Raw genomic sequence first — 19,218 nt, 5'->3', positions numbered from 1 at the left:
TTGCATTTGACTTAATGATCCAATTCTGTGTTTTTTAGGTGGACCCTATCCTTTGGTAAAAGAGTGGTTTGTCTATTTTGGAAATCCTCTCCAGCAGCCAGAGCTGATACAACCTGTACAACCTTCTATTCCAGGTAAAATAAAAATGTGTTTTAAGTCTGAACGGAAATAATGACATCACTAAAATCAGGTTAGACAATCCATCATTACATGTTTGATATGGAATCCAAAATTACTGTGGAGAACAAGGAGCTAAAGTAGAAATGCTGCATGCCTGTAATTGCTTTTAATTACCCTGTGTAATTGTAATAGGATTCAGCTTTGACCTACATGTTATTGCTATCACAGAATCATGAAACCATTTAGGTTGGAAAAGACCTTTGAGATCATCAAGTCCAACCATTAACCCAGGACTGCCAAGTGCATCAATCAACCATGTTGCTAAGTGCTGCATCTACGTATTTTTTAAATACCTGCAAGGATGGTGATTCCACCACCTCCCTGGGCAGCCTGTTCCAATGCTTGACCACCCTTTCAGTGAAGAAATTTTCCTAATATCCAATCTAAACCTCCCCTGGTCCAACTTGAGGCCGTTTCATCTTGTCCTATTTCTTATTATCCAGGAGAAGAGACCGACCCCCGCTGCCTATGGCCCCTGTCAGGTGGCTGCGGAGAGCGATCAGGTCCCCCCTGAGCCCCCTCCTCTCCAGGCCAACCCCCCCACGTCCCTCAGCCGCCCCTCACAAGGCTGGTGCCCCAGCCCCCGCCCCAGCCCCCTGCCCGGCTCTGGACACGCTCCAGCCCCTCCACGTCCCCCTGCAGTGAGGGGCCCAAAGCTGAACACAGGGGTCCAGGGGCGGCCTCACCGGTGCCCAGCATAGGGGGAGAATGTGTCTATGTGCTAATTCAAACGTCACTTCTAAAATGCAAACAATTTCTTAAAGGTTCTAAATGTGGCTCTGAGGTCAGGATAAGTGGTGTGTAGGGCCTTATTAAAATTCTTCTGTTAAGCTGTTAGAGAGTGTGTTAACAAGGCTGGCGGAGAATATAAAAAAAGAGTACTTTTTAGATCACCTGTGAAAACCCAAAAAGAGAATCCAGCTTTCAATTAAAAAATAATTAGGCGCTCTGTTTCTGTGAAGCTCTTTCTGTGGTCTTAAGTATCAAGTGTTTTGTGTGTTTTTATCTTCTTTCCTTTGGTAAAGGACACATTCATAAACACTCTTAGTGAAATTAGTGTTAGGAGGAATGTGTTACATTTATGAGGAAGTATCATGCACATTAGTGAAAAGATTGGTCACTGTATATGTCACTAAATTGTGTCATGCAATAAAAGTTTAGGATAGGAAGTAAAAGTACTGATTCAATCTTGTTATTTCAGAGGGAAAATTACTCTGATTGTTCATTTCTCCATGCTATTGTAGTCATAACCCCTCTATTTACTCTCACAACTTGCTCTCTCTGTCTAGTCATCTGCTATCCTGTGGACCAGGAGCTCAGAGGGGTTTTTTTGTCTTTAAATTAAATTAATTAGTTCCATTGATATACAATATCATTGCCATGTTCTTCAGAAAAATTATCTACTCAACTTTTTGAGAGTAATTACCAGTGCTTCTTCCCTCTGTACCCAGAGGTTTCTGTAGTAGTCCTTGCTCTGATCTGGTCTAAATCCAGATCCAGAAGCAGCTGAAATGCATGCACTTTTTTTTTTTTTAATCTTTGTTGGTTAGATATTGCTTTAGAACCTGCTTGGTTTTACTCTTCTAAGGTTATAGTAAATTTTCTTTTAAGGTATCCTAAGATTATACATTTATCTTCATATTTGAAACTCGTATGTCTGATGTGAGTCTTCTTATTCAAGGATAAAGGTAAAACAGTTGCTCTTTAGATGTTAGCCTCTTCAAAATCCTTTTGAAGGGAACTGTTTGGAAAGAGATGAATTATACAGAAAAAGCACAAACAAGGTTTCATTTGATATACAGTGGTTTCACTGTCCAGTACCCTGATATTAAGAGAGTGATTATCTAATTGACTTGATGATAGCATAAAATTGCTGCAAAATTTTCCAAATGGATATGAATATGCAGGATAAAAATTGATTGGTCTGTCCTGTACAACTGTTTTATTTCAGCATAAAATGGTCTGGGGACATGCATTTGTAAAACAAGCAAACAAAATTCAACCAAGTATAGACCATACTTATGTAGTTACATTTCAGTTTAATGATAAATATACTGTATTTATTGTTATGAAATTTTCCTTCCCAAATAGTACAGTACCTTTCTCCCTTTCTGGAGAGGAATCCCCTTAATCTCACGTTCGCTGGTTGTACTGCGCTGCAAACATGCTACACATAGAACCCACCTTCATGTTGACAGTAAACAAGATTTGAAATCACTGTGTTTGCTTGTTTTTAGTAACCACATAAGAGGAGTTTATAAAAACAGGGTCTTCTCAGCCATAATCTTTACTAACCCAGCAATGAAAGGCTGCTCAAGCAGACTATTAAAAAAGGGGAGGAGGACTTCTAGTGTTTATTTTTAGTGCTCTGTTGTCATTCCTTCAGCGAACAAATATTTTTCTAAAATTTTTGCAGTCCATATTTGTATGCCTTACATTCGCTCATGCATCTTTTATTTTCCACAGCATGACTTTCAAATTCACCAAATAAGGTTCTCAACAGCACATCACATTTTTCAGACAGGGATCATATTTAGAGCTAAATTTAAAGAAGTTGTTATAGGAAGTTAGAGTTCAAAGCTGTCAGTCAAGATCAGGTTACTCAAAACCAGAAAAAACCTTACCAGAAATTATCTGAAAAATCACAGGTGCAATTAATCTGGGAAGGTTCTTTGTTTTATGGTTTTTGGAAAACAATTACTTTAGAAGTATACTGAGAATATATGGGAAATCATGACTCTAAATTTGATTTAGATTAAAAAGTCTGTAGAAATAATATTTGATATAAACTTTGAACTGTAATTCCCATAACCATAGATATTTTAAATTTCGCATTGATTTTTTTTTTAAAAAAAGTAGAATTCCCACTGATTTTGTGCATGTGCAAAAAACAGCAGAATGTCTTGCATCTGAAAAGCTTGCAGGTGATAGATTGAATGTTAGCTCTTTTTTTAAAATGAAATATTAAATCCTAAAGTCTGGAAGATGATAGCTTAATATGTTTTTAAAATATAGTGCATACTATGTATATGTATTTTTCTTGAGAGACAGTCTTCTGAATAAGCATCTGCATTTGCTCGTATTCTCTGTCTCTTTCTCCCTTCTGGAATGTTTCTTTTCAGTTGAATGAATGTGATCATGATGTTTCCCACACACTGACAGAGCAGCACTTAAACTGATAAAAAATGTCTCTGAGAAATTAATTTTGTTAGAAGACCTGTGATCCAAGAAAGTACTTTTTAACATCCATATCTTGTGAACATAGTGGATCTATTTGATATCTGTGCAATTTATATGGAACAGAGGAAGTTTTAAAGTCTTTACTGGAAATTTATTGATTCTGCTTTTTATTTTATTTCTTCCGAAAATGCGTAGGATATTGTAGCTTCATACCACAGGAGTTTGGATGTGCTTCCAGTATTCTAATCATTGCATCTTACAGGAATATGTCACAAATACGCTTACGTTCAAAATGCTGTCTCTGGAATGCTTCTTTAATGATCAGATTTAACTGGCATTTGGGTTTATGGCATCTTTAAAATTGGCCACAGTTGTTGACAAGTTAATGTTGAGTGTTCCTAGCAAGTACATTTTTATAAACTTATTTTCATTGCTCAGTATTTACATGGGCATGTAAAGCGATTAAATGTTAAAGTTCTGTTACTGGTGTTATAAAATGAAGTTTCAATAGTCACTACTTCAAATGTGCATTAACAGTTAATATTATACATTTATGCCTATATACACAGTGATGGCATGTTTTAAGTTAGTATGAATGTGAGGATCACCTTTGTATAAGCCTTGAGTTCAACGATGTAGTATTAATGCATTCCACAACTTTTGCATGCATCGCATATTCATAAATCAGTTATTGAAGTTCAAACAAGTGAAATAAATATTTATGCATTCCCTTGAAGTGCTCTTGATTATCGTGATGCTTGGTATATGACAGTGTCTTTGAATGTGTGAGTGTAAGGGAAAAAGGAAAAAAAAATTAATCAATGCTTTTTCTCTTAACTTGTTGGTTGTCCATTTTGTATTTAGGCAAGAAGTATCTCTTGACCTCTGTGGAGGTCTTTGTGACTCTCTTCTTGGAGTTCCCAAGGATTACAGTTTACATAATACTGAATATGATTTTCACGCAGTTTTGTGCAAGTTGAGAATAGCCATAAGTATATGCAGTGTTTGAATATCTCTAAATCATATGAACTTAGGGCTCCTACAACCCCAGTAGGACAGATAATTTTCTAATGACTAATCTTTACTGTAAAGATGTATCAATAATATATACCTAAGTATGTTTTGTTCTGTTTCCCTTTTGTTACTCACTTTTGGGTTTTTTTTTAGGTTAATTTACTAAATATTTAGATGTGTTCAGAAAGTAACATATTGCTCCTCCCTCCCTATGTAAGTGAATTCTCTCTTTCAGGAACATTTTCTAATTGCTGTGAAGTATGTAGTGAGAATGTAACTAGAGCACAGAGCAGTTGTGGGGGTCTATTGTTGACTGCACACATGATGGGAGAGTCATTACACTTCAGTGTATTTGTTTCTTTGTTTTACTTATCTTTCATTTAAGGGTTAATGTAATGGATCGCTGTTGGTATTACATGAAATTTAATTACTCGTATAAGAGATCCTTTCAGAAAAATAATGCTTTAGGTTGGTATGTTCCAAAAAGAAATAGCGTCAAGTTTTCCTTCCCAGAGTAAATAACTCATAATTCATCAGTACCTCTTTTTCCCAGACACAAGTAGATGTTGATTCTCAAAGTGTAAGAAACTGTTTATGGAACAGATGTCTTGAATTTTTTGTTGAGCTCTCTCAATATAGATATGTAATCTTGATTATTGATGTAGTTCATGGGTTTACTCTGGAGAAGGATTTCTATAATTAGGTACCCCTGGATGCAATTCATTAAAAAAAAAACTGCACAAATGGAAAGAGTACTTTTAACTAATTCTTGGTGTATCTCTTCATGTGCAGCTGGCTGGGAACCTTCTGGAAAGCAGAAACCATCAAAACTGTTTGAGTTTACCCATGCAAAAATTGTCTCAGACATTAAAGTTTCTTAGGCTTGGTAGAAGAGCTGTCTTTGTTTTGGTTTTATGCATGTTATATTTGCTTTTCTTCCTGGAACTTAGACTCTGCTGTTCTGTTTTTGTTTTTTGTTTTTTGTTTTTTTTCTTAAGGCAGCAATTACCAGTATCAAAACCAGCAATCTGAGTCATGCAGTCTGTACTGGCCCACTCACTCCCAGTATTTGTGTTATTGCTAACCTGCATTTCTAACACTGATCAAGCAACTGGTATTTTTTTCTTAATATATATATTTCCCTACAATCATGATGGTAGATCTTTACATGGCTAAAACTTTTGATGGGAGAGTTAGTCTTAAAAATAGTAAAAAAAAAAAATCCATCAGGGAGATGAAGAAAGAAAATACTAACTTCTCTTCTAGTTTCCCTCTTTCCAAAGAATTAGTACCATTTGGTTAATGGGCTTTCTTGGCTAAATAAACATCCTCTGTGTAGATTTCAGCACCTTGTCACTTTAACTATTTATTATCACCCAAGTGTTCCTAACTGGACTACAGCTGCTGCATGTCACACAAAAAAGGAAAAGGTGTTACCAAATGTAGCTTAATTAGTCCACATTTAAAATTCACACCTCGTTTTAGTTAACTACAGAAGCAGCAGTACTTTTGGGGAGGATTCTGGCATTAATTGGAATTCTTAGGCTTAACTAGTTAGCTGTTCTGTTATTTCATGTGCATTAGTGTTTATTCTGATAACAGATTAAATGTAATTTAAATGGGGAGCAAATCTGACAGTTCACACGTGGCAAAATGGGGTAAATATCAAGGATTTAGAGGCCAGGGTGAATGATGCTGTAGAAAGACGGGAAAAATACATTATACACAACTAATGACAATTCTTTTGTGTGTGGTTGCAACAGTGTTTCATACAGTAGCCTAGGGAGTGCAAAATACCAGATAGATTTGGGTTTTGTTCCCAGACTGGAACCTACTGCGGAGGAGATACACCAGCACAGTGTGTTTTGGAGGATGTGTATTGGACAGCAAATGGTGACCCATTTGTTCATTAGAACAGGTGATTATAGAGGCAATGCAAGAATCCTTCAAGGACCTCTGATACACTAGCTCTAGGAGAGAGAGAAGAAAGAGATGTGGTTGTTTTCTGCTGAATCACTATTTTTTGATGAAGCTAACCTTGTTTAAAGCTGTGGATCCCCAAGGGAAAGGACACACTTGTAGGCAAACTTTGTTCTTGCAAAGGGTAAAAGCCTGCTGTCTATATTGTTATAACAGTTGAATTCAGTCCACTCTGCTTAAACATGCCTGGATTCAATACAATTTGTTTAAATTACAGGCCTTAAATTTTTTTGTTTTTTGTTTTTTTTTCAAATGCCAAGTTTTGTCAAATACATTTTAATTTCAGCTCTGTGGTCTTTGCAAGTGCCCAGAGCAGATCAGTTGTTTCCTTTCAGATTGTAATGAGGTAGGCATGTTTTATCTTGTTGCTGCCAAGATAAAATAATGGATTTCTTTTGTAGGTGGAACACCTAATTTGAAAACACTGTGGTTTGCCAAAGGACCTGATGTGGAAAAACAACGGTATAGTACATTTCTGGCATGCTTTCACCTTCAGGACAGGATGGAAGATCTCCAAGCTCTAGAAGCACCTGTTGCAGCATTCTGCTGCTTGCTGACCTATCTTATGATGCAGGTAAACTGGGACAGTTGCTTTTTCTTCAGCTGTCAGCCCCGATAGATGTGATTGACTAATAAACTGTTCCTTGCTAGCCTGTGCTGGATTTTTCTCTTAATCTTTACTGTAGGCATAGTTGATCAAATATAATAGTACTGCATTACAGTATTTTTAATTACTCCATTTAACATGCATCATCTTGTTCAAGAAACACTTGGGGTTTTTAGTGGTTAGTCATAAGTCTCACATGCCCATGACAAATCCCCTTGGGCAGTTTAACAGAGAGAGTATAAACTGAGGGATTTCCTCTGCTTTTTGGGACCTGTTTGCAACTTAATGCTTCTCTTTTTGTGTTTCCTTTGTGTCGTGAGAAGACGACATTCCCTCAGGTGACTATGCAGACTGTGTAATCAGGCATTATAAATATTTAGTCAGCTTTCACTACTTTTTTACACCATCTTGTCAGTCTACTCAGTTTTAAGCTAGAATTGAAGACATGGCTCTTCTCATTAAATTCTGAGTAATAGGGGATCATTAGCTAGCAGTTCTGTTATAATTTCAAACATTTGGCAGCAGCAGACTACCTTAATTATAATAAAAAGGAACACCAGATTAAATACAATATTGCTTCATTATTTACATTTCTCTTAGGTATTTAATATATTGTCTGTACTTGCTACCTTTCAAATGCTGATCTCACAAGCAGATTTTCCTCTCTGAGGATGAGAAAATTGTAATGCCTTTATCTAATCTGATAAGCAGTAGTGCACTTTTACTTACACTGAACTGCAGTTTGTCTTCTGTTTTGCTTTTTTTGGACTTCACTTTCCTCAATAACAGATTTATACTGGTGTATGATATGTGAAAACAAGTTCTTCCTGACTTTTGCTTTCTTTTTCCTTCATACGTGTTTGATCAAACTTAGATGATGTGTTGAGGAAGTACACATGGGAATTATACAAATGATCCGTATAGCTTTTTTTTTTTCTTATTTTTGTATAGCAGAATATAAATGGAAAGTTTTTGGAAGATGAAACTCATTAAACATCAATTCATGTCATGTTGTTTCAATTCAGCAAGATACATATGTACTTAGCTTTTAACATACCTTAAGTGTTCTTGATATTTGCATATGAAGTTACAGTTTCTCTTTATCTATTTTCACGCTATCATTTAATTATTGTGCTTTCCTTTCATAGAATGATTGCTAAATTATTTGAGAAGGGTTTCTTTAGTGGGACTAAGAAGAGGAGTAATGGGACAGAACACCTACAGAAATGTGGATTTACTGAGCCTTGATCACAGCACATTAATAAAACTGAAAAAAAAAAAAATGCTTTTAGTGATATGGTTTCAGAACTTATTATCCAAAGGCTAATGTTCAAAACAGATGTGAAAACAGTTTTGCAGCTCATGTTTTCAACAAGAATAATAGCAGAGACATCACACAAAGGGCTTAGTTTGATGGATGGTTTTTCATCACAGTGCCAGTTTTTCAACACCTGTCCGCTTTTCCTGATTCTCTTCTGCCCTCTGAGTTGCACTGATACCATCTAACCTGTGAGCCAGATTAGGGCATTGATTTGGATTAAAATGTTTTTCACTGCTGAGCTATTTCAGACTTTGGTTGGTTCTCTGATATTGTCCATTTGGGTTTTTGGGGTGTTTGAGAGGAAAACATTAGAGCAAGAGTGTCAGCAGCCATGCTTTGAGCTGGCCTTCCTGCTTCCGTTTGTTTTATAGCTGAGAAAACAATGCTTGTCTAACTGTGGCCCAGTACTTGTCTTTACACTTCAGTCTTACATTTGTATTAGAGAGGGAAGATGGATTGTTACCCCAAAGGTGATTTAACTTGAGCAATTGTAGGTTGCCTTGAAGCAGGCTAACGTAATTTCCTTCAGCTCATATGAGGGAGAAATGAGCTTCTTAAAAATTTCATTTCTTATCATTTAATCTAACCTAAAACTTAGGTGTTTGCAGGAATCACATACTGACCAACCCATCGGGCTTCCTCAGAGTTTATATACAAGTATTTTATGAAAACTTCAGATGCTTTTTTTTTTAAGTCAGGAAAAAAAAATCCAACAAGCAAATCTTAACTATGTAAAGAAAGGAATCTTTTTGGTGAGTGTTCTTTTAAAATGTCCTCCACATTAAGAAAAAATAGTGAAAAAATTACAAAATAATAGGTTTTTCTTTAAACTTGGGGAAAGGAGTAAATGAGTTCAAATATCAAACTCCAAAGAAACGGGACATTTATCTTTCAAGCTTTTACAGTTTTGGAAGAAATCTGACCATGGAAGCATGATAACTCACCAAGTTCAGTTACTGAATAAAATATTTCTTTAAAGAAGTGTTTTAATATTCACAAGCATTTTGGCTGATCTGCTCTGTTAGCAGTGTTTTCATGCTGTTGTACTTGCAAGCAATATTTGACTTAACTTTTCCTAGGACAAAATTGTGCAAGTATTAAGAATTGTCTAAGTCACTTCTGTTACTGCAGTGTATGAAATGTGCAGGTTTAGCAAACCTCTCTTATTGTGATCTACACAAGGGTGACACCTGACTTGAAATACAGGGTAAAGTAGGGCCATTATCAGATTTTAGCAGCCAGGTGGAGTTAATGAATACCAAGGAGCATTTTGAAAGCTTAAAACTGTTCTGATATCCCTCACATTCCTGTGCTTTGTGCAAGTCTTAACAGCATCAGAGAGGGGAAAGTATTTTACAGTGGGACAAGCAGCAAGGCCTGGTTTAAAAAAAAAAAATTCTCAGTAGAGGTTGAATAATTTTTATTTTGAGGAAGAAATAATGGGTTGCTCCTCCTAAGCAAGTGAATGAAGTAATTATAGACAGTTTCTTAGTGTTTGGGGTTTTTTTATTTTATTTTTCTATTGATTTACATCAATACCCTTTTGTTAGTTTTCCTCCCCTTCATTTTTTCTGTCACTTTTTGATTTTTAATAGCCATAGTAAAAACTCTTTAACAGATTCAAATGGGGTGTACACAATATCCCCCCAAAATTACACTGTTAAAAGAAAGGCAATGCAGAGTTTTAGGCAGCCTTTTAACTGTACTGTAAGCCCACAATGCATATTTCCACACTTTGCTAGAGGAACCTTCCCTCAGGTTCCAATTCATAAAGAATTGTAAAGCTTTATGGATCTCACTTAGGGCCCTCTTCATAGCCTCAGCATTTGTAACGGGTATTTGGTCTTGGTGTACATGTATAATCAATAATGTACTTACAAGAGGAAGCAAGTGATCCGAAATGGACTGGTTCTGCAAGGGAATCAGCCCAGCTGGTCTGGAGGTACTGTCTTTTTCCTGAGGTGACCATGTGCCTTTATAGAATCTCAGAATACTTTTTCACAACAGTAAATGCCCCCATTATCCCTTTCCTGATAGAAGTATTACAGTGAACTGTTACATGAGTTTAGAATTTATCTTTTCCCACTTGAACATTTTAGGTTTAGTTTTCTTAGTTCTGAGTTTTTCCCACTTCAATATGTAGCCTAAAAAAGCTAAAAGAATCTAAATGTTTTCTTAAATCCTGACATATAGCTTAATATAGGTAATTGAAATATTTTAGATTCTTTTAAAAGCTTCCAACAGATAACTGTAAGCATTTGAAATAAATCACAATGGTCATCACATCTGTGGTTTATTGAGGTGGTTTTTATTGTGGGCCTTGATTATAAAGCAATTAATATTTAATAATATTTTTTTTTTACTATGCCTAGTGTTATGGAGATGAAGAATTTTCCTGTTATTAAGAAACTCTTAAGGGAAGAGGAGAAGGGAGTACGTGAAGGGTGGGCATTTTGTTTGGTGTGTGGAAATCCATGTATATACACTATACACAGGTATTGGGGTATGCACTTCACTCAAGTTGTGAAAGTAAGTGTTTTGTTTCCTTTAAGGGTTTTTTCGTAGATGATACATTCATGGTGGTCGTAACTTCTTGAAGTCATTGATTTAAGTTTTATGTGCTTGAGCAAGAAAAGTCAATTTTCGGAAAGTTCCTCTTCAGAGCCTTCAGATAATGTGTGTTTTTTTATTTTAGGTCAGTAGCCTCTCTCTGGAGGACTTAAATGCATTTGTGGCACTCATTCTCTGCCTCAAAGGGAAGTCAGCTGCTCAACTGGCGGGTTTGCAGGTATGGACTGGAATAATGCTCATGGTAACTTTGGGATCAATATTTTTTGGAAAATTCTTCTACGTTTCTTTTCAGATCCACAACTGAGGATCATGGTAAATATACAGGCTCTTAATGTGTTACAGTTCATGTGAATACTTGCATTTGTTAATAATGTAAAAAAATAATATAGAAAGGACATTTTCTAGTGGTTGCAGTCCTAGGATAAACGAACTAGTCTCAGATTTCTTCCTGACTTGGCCTCCAGACTTCCAGCTGATAGAAAATCTGTAATGGTAAATCCTGTCTTGCAACATTGCTTCATTCTTTTTTCCTGAGGAAGATAGTATTTTTGAGACATAAGTTGTATGAAAATTACTAAATAAAGTTTAGTATTACTACCTATGGGAGGACATAAGCATAACATAAACCTAACCAGGAAAAAGGTCTTGTTACCTGTTGTAGCTCACTATAGTGAATACCTTTTGGATCACACTGTTCTGTAATTATTCAGAAGTTGTTTTTTTTTAAAAAATTATATACTCTGTAAATCTTTTTTCCTCTTTCCTATCTTTTTGAATTCACATGTGGAAAAGCAGGTTCCTAGATGATTATCACAGTAGAACCATCTAAATAGTTCTTGCATGTCTAATTATGCAAGAGCATTTTCAATTTTACAGCTTGAGATTGTATTCAAAGTATTATCAGTGTACAGCACAGACTGCACGTGTCAATGGCTGTTTGAGTTGTGGGTTTACTTAAAATTGAGGAGGAAAGGGTTAGAAATGGTTGGAATCTTAATGTACCTTCACTGTGAAAATCTTGCTTGTGTTTCCAAGAAATTCTCTGTTACTTTAACAGTCCATGCTAAAGTTTTAAAAGTACTTTTTGCTGATAGCAAGGTAAAACCACTGCTCCTGTTACTATCCATTTGTTTCTAGTGCACAGGGACCAAAATAACAAAACTGCTGTGATTCCAGTTTCATTACTGGATTCATCATTACAGATGAAGTCCAGCCTCTTATCAGTTTCTCCTGAATTAATCACAAATTTGTTCTGCAGCTGATCAAGTGTTAGATCTGTGTAACAAAAAGGAAATGATGAAATGAAGGCAATATGGTAATTTCTGCCAAAGACATTGCACATAGTGTTGCACTTAATATTGAGGGTGTCATTACTTTATCGAGTCCATCATGGCAGTCATTCAGTAAAAGCATAAAGGAAGCCCAGCATAAGCAGGAAATGTTGAAGCAATTTGTTTATAGGTGCACTGACAGGTACTATTATGTAAGTTTTTAAAGTGCTTGGAAGTTTATTCTGTTTGAATTAGATGTCTGTGTGATTCATTTGTGTTGTGGTTCTATGAAATTATAAATCTGAGTGTTGCATCCGAACATGTAATATGAATTAATGTATACTACTTAGCAATGGTCATTCCACTAATTCAGAGTTGTTCACAAAATTTTGTAACTTTCCCACAAAGCATATGGCAGGTCAGATTTTGTCTGCTCTTCCACTGTTGACATAAAAATACATGAAACACAAAGCTGGACTTACACTGTATCATGTATCACTCTGTGAAGTGGACAGTACATTGTTTGGATTTACTTATGGGTGCTGTTGGTAGGTCCTTTCCAAAGTTACATCAGTCTGCTGCTTATGTAAGCACTTCACACACTGACACGTAATGGCTTCTGCTCTGCTAAAAGCCAATGAAAGATTCGTATAATGCAGTTGAAATGTTTGTGTCGGGCTATTTTGTAGAGCACTTCTGTGTCTTATTCTACTGAAATTCACGGTCCTGCCTTTGGTAGTAGTTTGAGCCAGAATAAACCCCTCTGAAGAGAACAGTGAGGAATGATTTTGGTCTCTTTCCCTTTTGAGGTTGTAAACAGGTGAATAACGGTTTCGAAACTTACCCTTGTTGCCTTCAAGTTAATCCCCTGTCCTGTGTTTTGATGACCTGGATCTCCCAGTGAAAAACAGTTGCTATTCCTCAGTTTGTTGTGTATCTCTGACTGGTTAAGCTATATCAAGAGGTTATGTTTTATTAATTGCCATAAAAATACTTTTTTTTCTTCATATATAAGCTACCTGTAATTTTGTGGTAGCACCAGGATCAATTTGAAGATTCATATGAGGATAATCTCATTTCACAGGAAGAGTAAAAAACTGTTTCTTGTTTGCTTCTGAAATGTGGTGTGCAGATGAACTTAATAATATCCTGTGAATTTTTGCTTGGAAGGTCAGGAGACTAAATTAATAGAACATCTTATATAACTGTTCTAAAAATAATGATCAATAAAGCAAGCTGAGTACTGTAATTCAAGCATCTCATTTTCAAGATTCTCTCCAAATACCTTAACCTGTTTTTACTCCTTGCTATGTTTATTTAGTACATTTACAAAATTGAGTTATACTGTTATTTTAATACTTAGTAAACAGGGTATCAATACGTATTCTTAACAGCTTAATTTTCTAGGTATTTGTGTTTAGAACTGAAGGATCCAAGTACAATGAATTTCAATAGTACATAGCTAATTAATATGTTGGGTTTATAGTAGGAAAACAAAGGAATAGAATTTAAATCTGTTTACCATACTTTTTATTCTTCACTGAGAAGTTAAACGTGATCCCTAGGAGCAACTGAATAACAGAGCTTTCAAGGAAGTTATGTTAAACTTAGTCAGCGTCTGCAAAACTTTATGGAAATGTTTGCTCATTTGCAATTTTGGACTTAAGACTACATTATTATTTTAAATGTAGAAAAAATGTTTACTCCTAGTAAACAGTTCTGTGAAGAACACTGATTTAATAAAAAAATTTGCTTTGTTTCTGCAAAGGAGTCCGTTAGCAAGTATGTTTTAGCAGAAGAGAACTTTAACTTCCACTGTTAAGTATGAGAGAAAATGTAAATAGAGCCTGTTCTTTGATAGGATGAAGAGAACTGTTTAGCCTTCACTTTAAAATCTGCTTTCTGATATGCTATACATATTTCATAGTTAATGTGATCCATAAACCTGCAGATTTCTGAAACAGAATTATCCATGGTTTGAATAAATTGGGTTAAAGTCATAAAAAGTATAGTTTATGTCATGCTGAAAGAAAGTGGGCTGTGGACATATAACTAAAATGCACATTAAGTATTACTTTCTGAGAATAACATGAAGATTTGATTATTTTTTAAGATCGATGGTTTCAAAATGTGCACACGATAGAGAAGACTTGTTATACATTCTTTTTTTCATAAGTTTGGGGTTTTTTTCCTAGTTTGTTGTGCCCCCCTTATACGGTAGATTAACATTCTATTTTGCCCAAGCCTCCCATAGAGCTTATACATAAGATCAGAATTAAATTTTGGACCCCAGGTTGCCTGTTTCCCTTCTTTCTATTTTAATCTGGTGTGTGATGTTGGCAAAAAGCCCAGAGAGCCGTCAGTCTAACTTAGAGGCCATTGTAGAGAAAAAGAGGCACCAGCAGGCATGCTTGCAGTCTTGTTTCTTATATTGTGCTGGCCCTGGTTGTTTACAAGTGCGTTTATAGATCATCTTTCACCTGTAATGCATGTAAAATACTGCCCAAACAGGAGAGGCCATAATGACTTATAAACACAGATACGTTTTAAATATGTGACTATTTAAATATGTAAATATGAAAAGTTTGTATTGGAGGTGTAAAGTTGTGAATCACATCTTTTCTTGTGGCCAAAGATGAGATGGGAAAATCTGGTTAAAAAGGAAATACACCTGGAAATTGGTAGATGAAATCTGTGTCCTGTTAAATGCTTTTAAAAGTGAAGCGTATGTCAGAAAATATGAACTCAAAGTTAGTAGCAGGTGCATGGGTGGACATACACATCACTGCTGGCATGTATGACATTTGCAAGCTCTGTATAGCTTCCCAAAAAATACTCACTTATACTAGAATATCTGCTTTGGAGTAATTACATCTTTTGAGCCACTTGTAAAAGGAACAGTTTGGCTGTGCATGAGGTATAAGAAAGTCAAGTGCTGAAGTGTATGCCTTCAATTCTTCAAGTGCTTTTGGTTATTTAAAAAGTATTACTGATACAAAATGAACACTGTCATTTTAGATCTTAAATTTTAAGTTCCAGAGACTCTTTGCAATTTGATTGCAAATGAACTTTCATGAAATACTTCTTAAGAATTAATTAGCTTTTGGAATAATAGTTACAAAAAACCCTCAAACCTTAGCAAACTAGTTAACTAGTTTGACGGGCAGAAATAGCTTTAGCAAGAACTGGAGTTGTATGGAACCTTCAAATATTTTCTGGTGTACAGTGTCATGGAAGCAAAATTAGCTTGGTAATAGAATTATAGCAATATTGCACAAGATATTTTTCTCTGAATATTTTCCTGAGAGATACTTAGCCACACATGCAAAAAAGCAGTATGTTTTAGAGTAGTGTGTAGGTATCTTGGTTAGGGTCCCTCAAATTTCAGAAGGATATTGCTAAATCTATTCTTTATTTTTAAACTCTGTATTCTTTCTCCCTTGCCATGCAGACAGAAAAGCATAAATAATACCCAGATTCTGAACATTCCAGAATTTCAGTCTTCTGACCTATTTGGCAAGCCAAGTTACATTTGTCAACACCATTAGATGTAATACTTGTCAGACAGACTTGGAACAGCCTTTGTGAGCTATCTGTTTTTCAAAAACAGTTGTTTTTTTTAAAAAAAACTTTTCTCCCCAGGCAGTGTATGTTTATTGTGCCTGTGTGACTGTTTCCTAATAAATGTTTGCTTGAAGTCTAATCGGATTGAGTAAAACATAAAATAAATTGTAAAGATCTCTCAGGTAAACTTTTCTTACATACTTAGGACCTGCTTCTATGGTGTTTTAGTATTAACTAAAGTGTAATTTGAGTGTATTCCTAAATGCTTTACTGAATCAGGGGTTATATCCCCACAAAATTTGCATCTGTCAAAAGTGTTTTTAAAATGATAGGTGAGATTTTAACTGGCAGGGGGTGAGGAATGGTGGGGATTGCAGTGGTTTACTGGTCATGGAATTGCTGCTCAGCCCATTCTCTCATCTGCAGTCTTCAGGTTTTCTCAATGTACTGGGCTAATCTGGAACAAAAGTTCAGCAGTATGGGATGTGATTTCAAGCTGAGATTAATTCAGTCCGTCTGCAACCTCAGAAATGTAACTTTGTTCTCATGTCCTTGAGATGGACTTATGTCTTAAATGGACTAGTCCAAAGAGAAACAGTTCAAGTCTTCAAGTAGTTAAACTATTTTTGGTTTGAAACATTAAAAAAAAATATATAAATACAGAGTTAATCAAGAGAAAGTTGCATTAAATGAGCCTGCTTATAATTAATGTGTGTATTAAGGCTGACAGTTTTCAGACATCTATACACTGCTTTTAATAACTGTGTTTTGGCCTCTTAAGCCTGCAGGCCTAGTTCAGCATGCTGCCTTCATATTGCAGAACCTATTTATTTTCTTTAATGACTTTGAAGTGGTAGGTATGGCTCCCTTGGTCTGTCACTAAGAGTGACGTATTGCACTTGCATGGATCATGCGTTACTGCAAATACAATTGTATTGCAGGAGCTGAAGCTACTCACTGCTTACAGCATTCTTTGAAGGTCCCCTCTCTTATCTGTTGCTTATTTTCATAAGCATCTTTTGAAGTTCTGAAGAAATTCAGGGGTTTTTTGGTCCTATTGCATGGGCAACTGGCTCTTTCTTTGCTGCTGTTCATTCATAAACATGCAAAAAATCTTTTCTCAGGGTAACAAATTCAACTTCTAGATAAGATTGCTATTCTGCCCTTCTCTCTCCCATTTTCTTCTTTACCAAATTTGGTATATTTATTAGTATTATTAGAGTTTATTTCCCTGAACATTTTTTATATTTGACGTAAGCTCTAGTATCAGAATTCACATAACTGTGTGAATTCTGTTATGTGTCACTGGCACAAATACAAACCCCAGCATGACTAGATCAGCTCTTCTACCTTCTGAGAAAAATCCATTAATTTGGTTGGATTCACTGTGCTTATGAAGAAAATTTTGAGCAAAATTTTGAGCAAGGGCCTCAAAAGAAAGCATTTGTATTCCTTTGTGGAAGACGATCATGCGTTTTTTCTCCAGAACTGTGTAAATTTGCTCTGCTTTTCCTTGAGTTTTCCTCTTTACTGCCCTGTAGCTCGTCATTAGCAAGGTTTCAGCAGCAAGAAATAGCAGCAATGTTTCAGTTTAAAATTGCTTTTAGACTTCATATAGCGTAAAGAATTTTCCAGGATGTTTAAGGTAAAAGACATTCTGGAATTTCAGATAACAAAATTACTGTTAATTTTTAATCCATGCCTAATATTATTTCAGAAAGTGAAATGTGGTTATTGGTGGTGAGGATAATAAAGCTCTCCCAAAATATTAAGGAAACTGACAGCTTTGAAAAAGTCAGAGATAATTTGTTACAGAGAGGGGAAATAATAATTTCTGGTTATCAACTGACATTTTCCTGCCAAGTTTGTGTTGGTCAAAGTGTATGTTTACTCATGAGATAAATAGTTTTCACTTCCTTGCATACTGTATATTAGAAGGAACAAGCAGTATCTTAGGGTGGGAGGTGGTGTTTGCATGACATAGGTGAGGTTGCTCTCTGCTGCCTTTAAGGGCTGACCTGTGTCCCCGCGGGGCAGGTGACGTGCAGGGGCTGGAGCCAGGAGGGAAGGGAGCGTGCTGGCAGGAGGCGGTGGCACGTGTGCACCTGCCTGTCCTCTGCTCAGGGCTGCCTGCACCTGCCTGCGTGCCCCTGTCACGCCTGAGCAGGAAAGCAAGCTGCACATCTGTCTGGGCTTTCCCTGGAGAAGCAGATGGTTATGTGTAACTTCAGCAAAGCAAAAATGTTTTCTGAAATGACCTAATGAGCCATTTATAGGTGGATGGAGAAAGAAGATAAAAAAAGCCTTTAGGCATATGGTTACAGTGCTTTGTAGGATGTACTGGAATTTTTCAAATTACTATAGCAGAAATGTTCATCTTGAAGATACCAGGAACAGCCAAGCTAACCAAGAACTGATTTTGTTCCCTTTCTTTTCAAGTGTATTCTTGATTGACATAGTCATTATCCCAGGGGTTAAAAGTCAAGACAGTGTCCAGTTCCTATCTGTTGCTTCCTCTATGACTTTGGTCAAATTGTTCAGTTCTTTCTGGTATTTTAGTTCTTTCTTCTAACAGCCATGCACCAGTGGTGAGAACAGTAGAAGTTCTTTAGCCAAAAGTGCTGTATAAATGTGATTTTTAAAATATTCTTAACATTAATGATGTTGCATGTATATTCTCCTCCTCTTCACCTTTATTTTGGAATCATTTAATTTGGTGTTCACTGAACAATAGCTGAGATGTGGTTAGAGGAGGTTTTTAGAAAGAAAGGAGCTGTGTTAAGAAGAAAGCAATACATGTGCATTGTAACATCTCTTACCAGCATTACATCTTAGCATCTTAAGACATCATCACTCGTTAAGACAATTCTATCCCGGTGTTATAAGTGAGGAAAAAATACATAGGGACAATAAACACCAGATGTGTAAAGGTGGTTTGTGATTATGGAGAGATTTAGTTAATTGCTTAGGAATCTAATCAGTGTGTTTAGTGTTACACCAGCACTAGTAGGAAGCATATGCACATTAACTGAAAAGGTATATTACATTCAGCTAGGCTGCTATATATTCCCTTGATAGATTTAAAAGATGAGACATTCAGTTCCTTGCCAAATGCAAAATTATGTATGTATTGGTTTTAGCAAGGCCAGTTAATGCATACCGAAGTATCATTTCCTATTTAGCAGTAGTTTTGTATTTACTTTCTGTGTATAGGATACAGAAGTACATCTTGGCAGAAAATACTTGTATAGACTGAAGTTGCATAAATTCCTACATAAGGCAATGAGAGCTTTACTACTGAATTTAATAAAAGCAGAGCTATGCCAATACACTTTTGAAAAACCATCCTTCAGTCTACTCAGCGTTATTTACTTTTTAGCAAAATCATACAACTGTATCCTGTATTTGTGCACAGAGGCTTCAGTACAACAGAGACATACTTCAGTCTGGCAACAATGGCAAGTAATATTTCTCAATTACAGGAGGCTGAAAGCGTAGTGGTTCTGCAGGAAGTTTATTTTTGCACAGCA

The 19,218-nt window shown here is 35.9% G+C and overlaps 1 protein-coding gene across 5 annotated transcripts in view; it reads left to right on the top strand.

The window, feature by feature from the left end:
• Positions 1-19,218, top strand: part of FAM120B (family with sequence similarity 120B) — a 63,366-nt gene that overhangs the window by 20,255 nt on the left and 23,893 nt on the right. For all 5 annotated transcript variants that reach the window (XM_055810573.1, XM_055810576.1, XM_055810575.1 and 2 more), the window contains exons 4-6: positions 39-134; positions 6,756-6,928; positions 10,978-11,070. In XM_055810573.1, the coding sequence (XP_055666548.1) occupies positions 39-134; positions 6,756-6,928; positions 10,978-11,070 (362 nt within the window). The remainder of the gene's footprint in view (positions 1-38; positions 135-6,755; positions 6,929-10,977; positions 11,071-19,218) is intronic.

This window comes from Falco peregrinus, chromosome 7, assembly GCF_023634155.1.
Source record: "Falco peregrinus isolate bFalPer1 chromosome 7, bFalPer1.pri, whole genome shotgun sequence".
NCBI lineage: Eukaryota > Metazoa > Chordata > Aves > Falconiformes > Falconidae > Falco > Falco peregrinus.
This window is presented reverse-complemented; position numbering and strand designations above follow the sequence as displayed.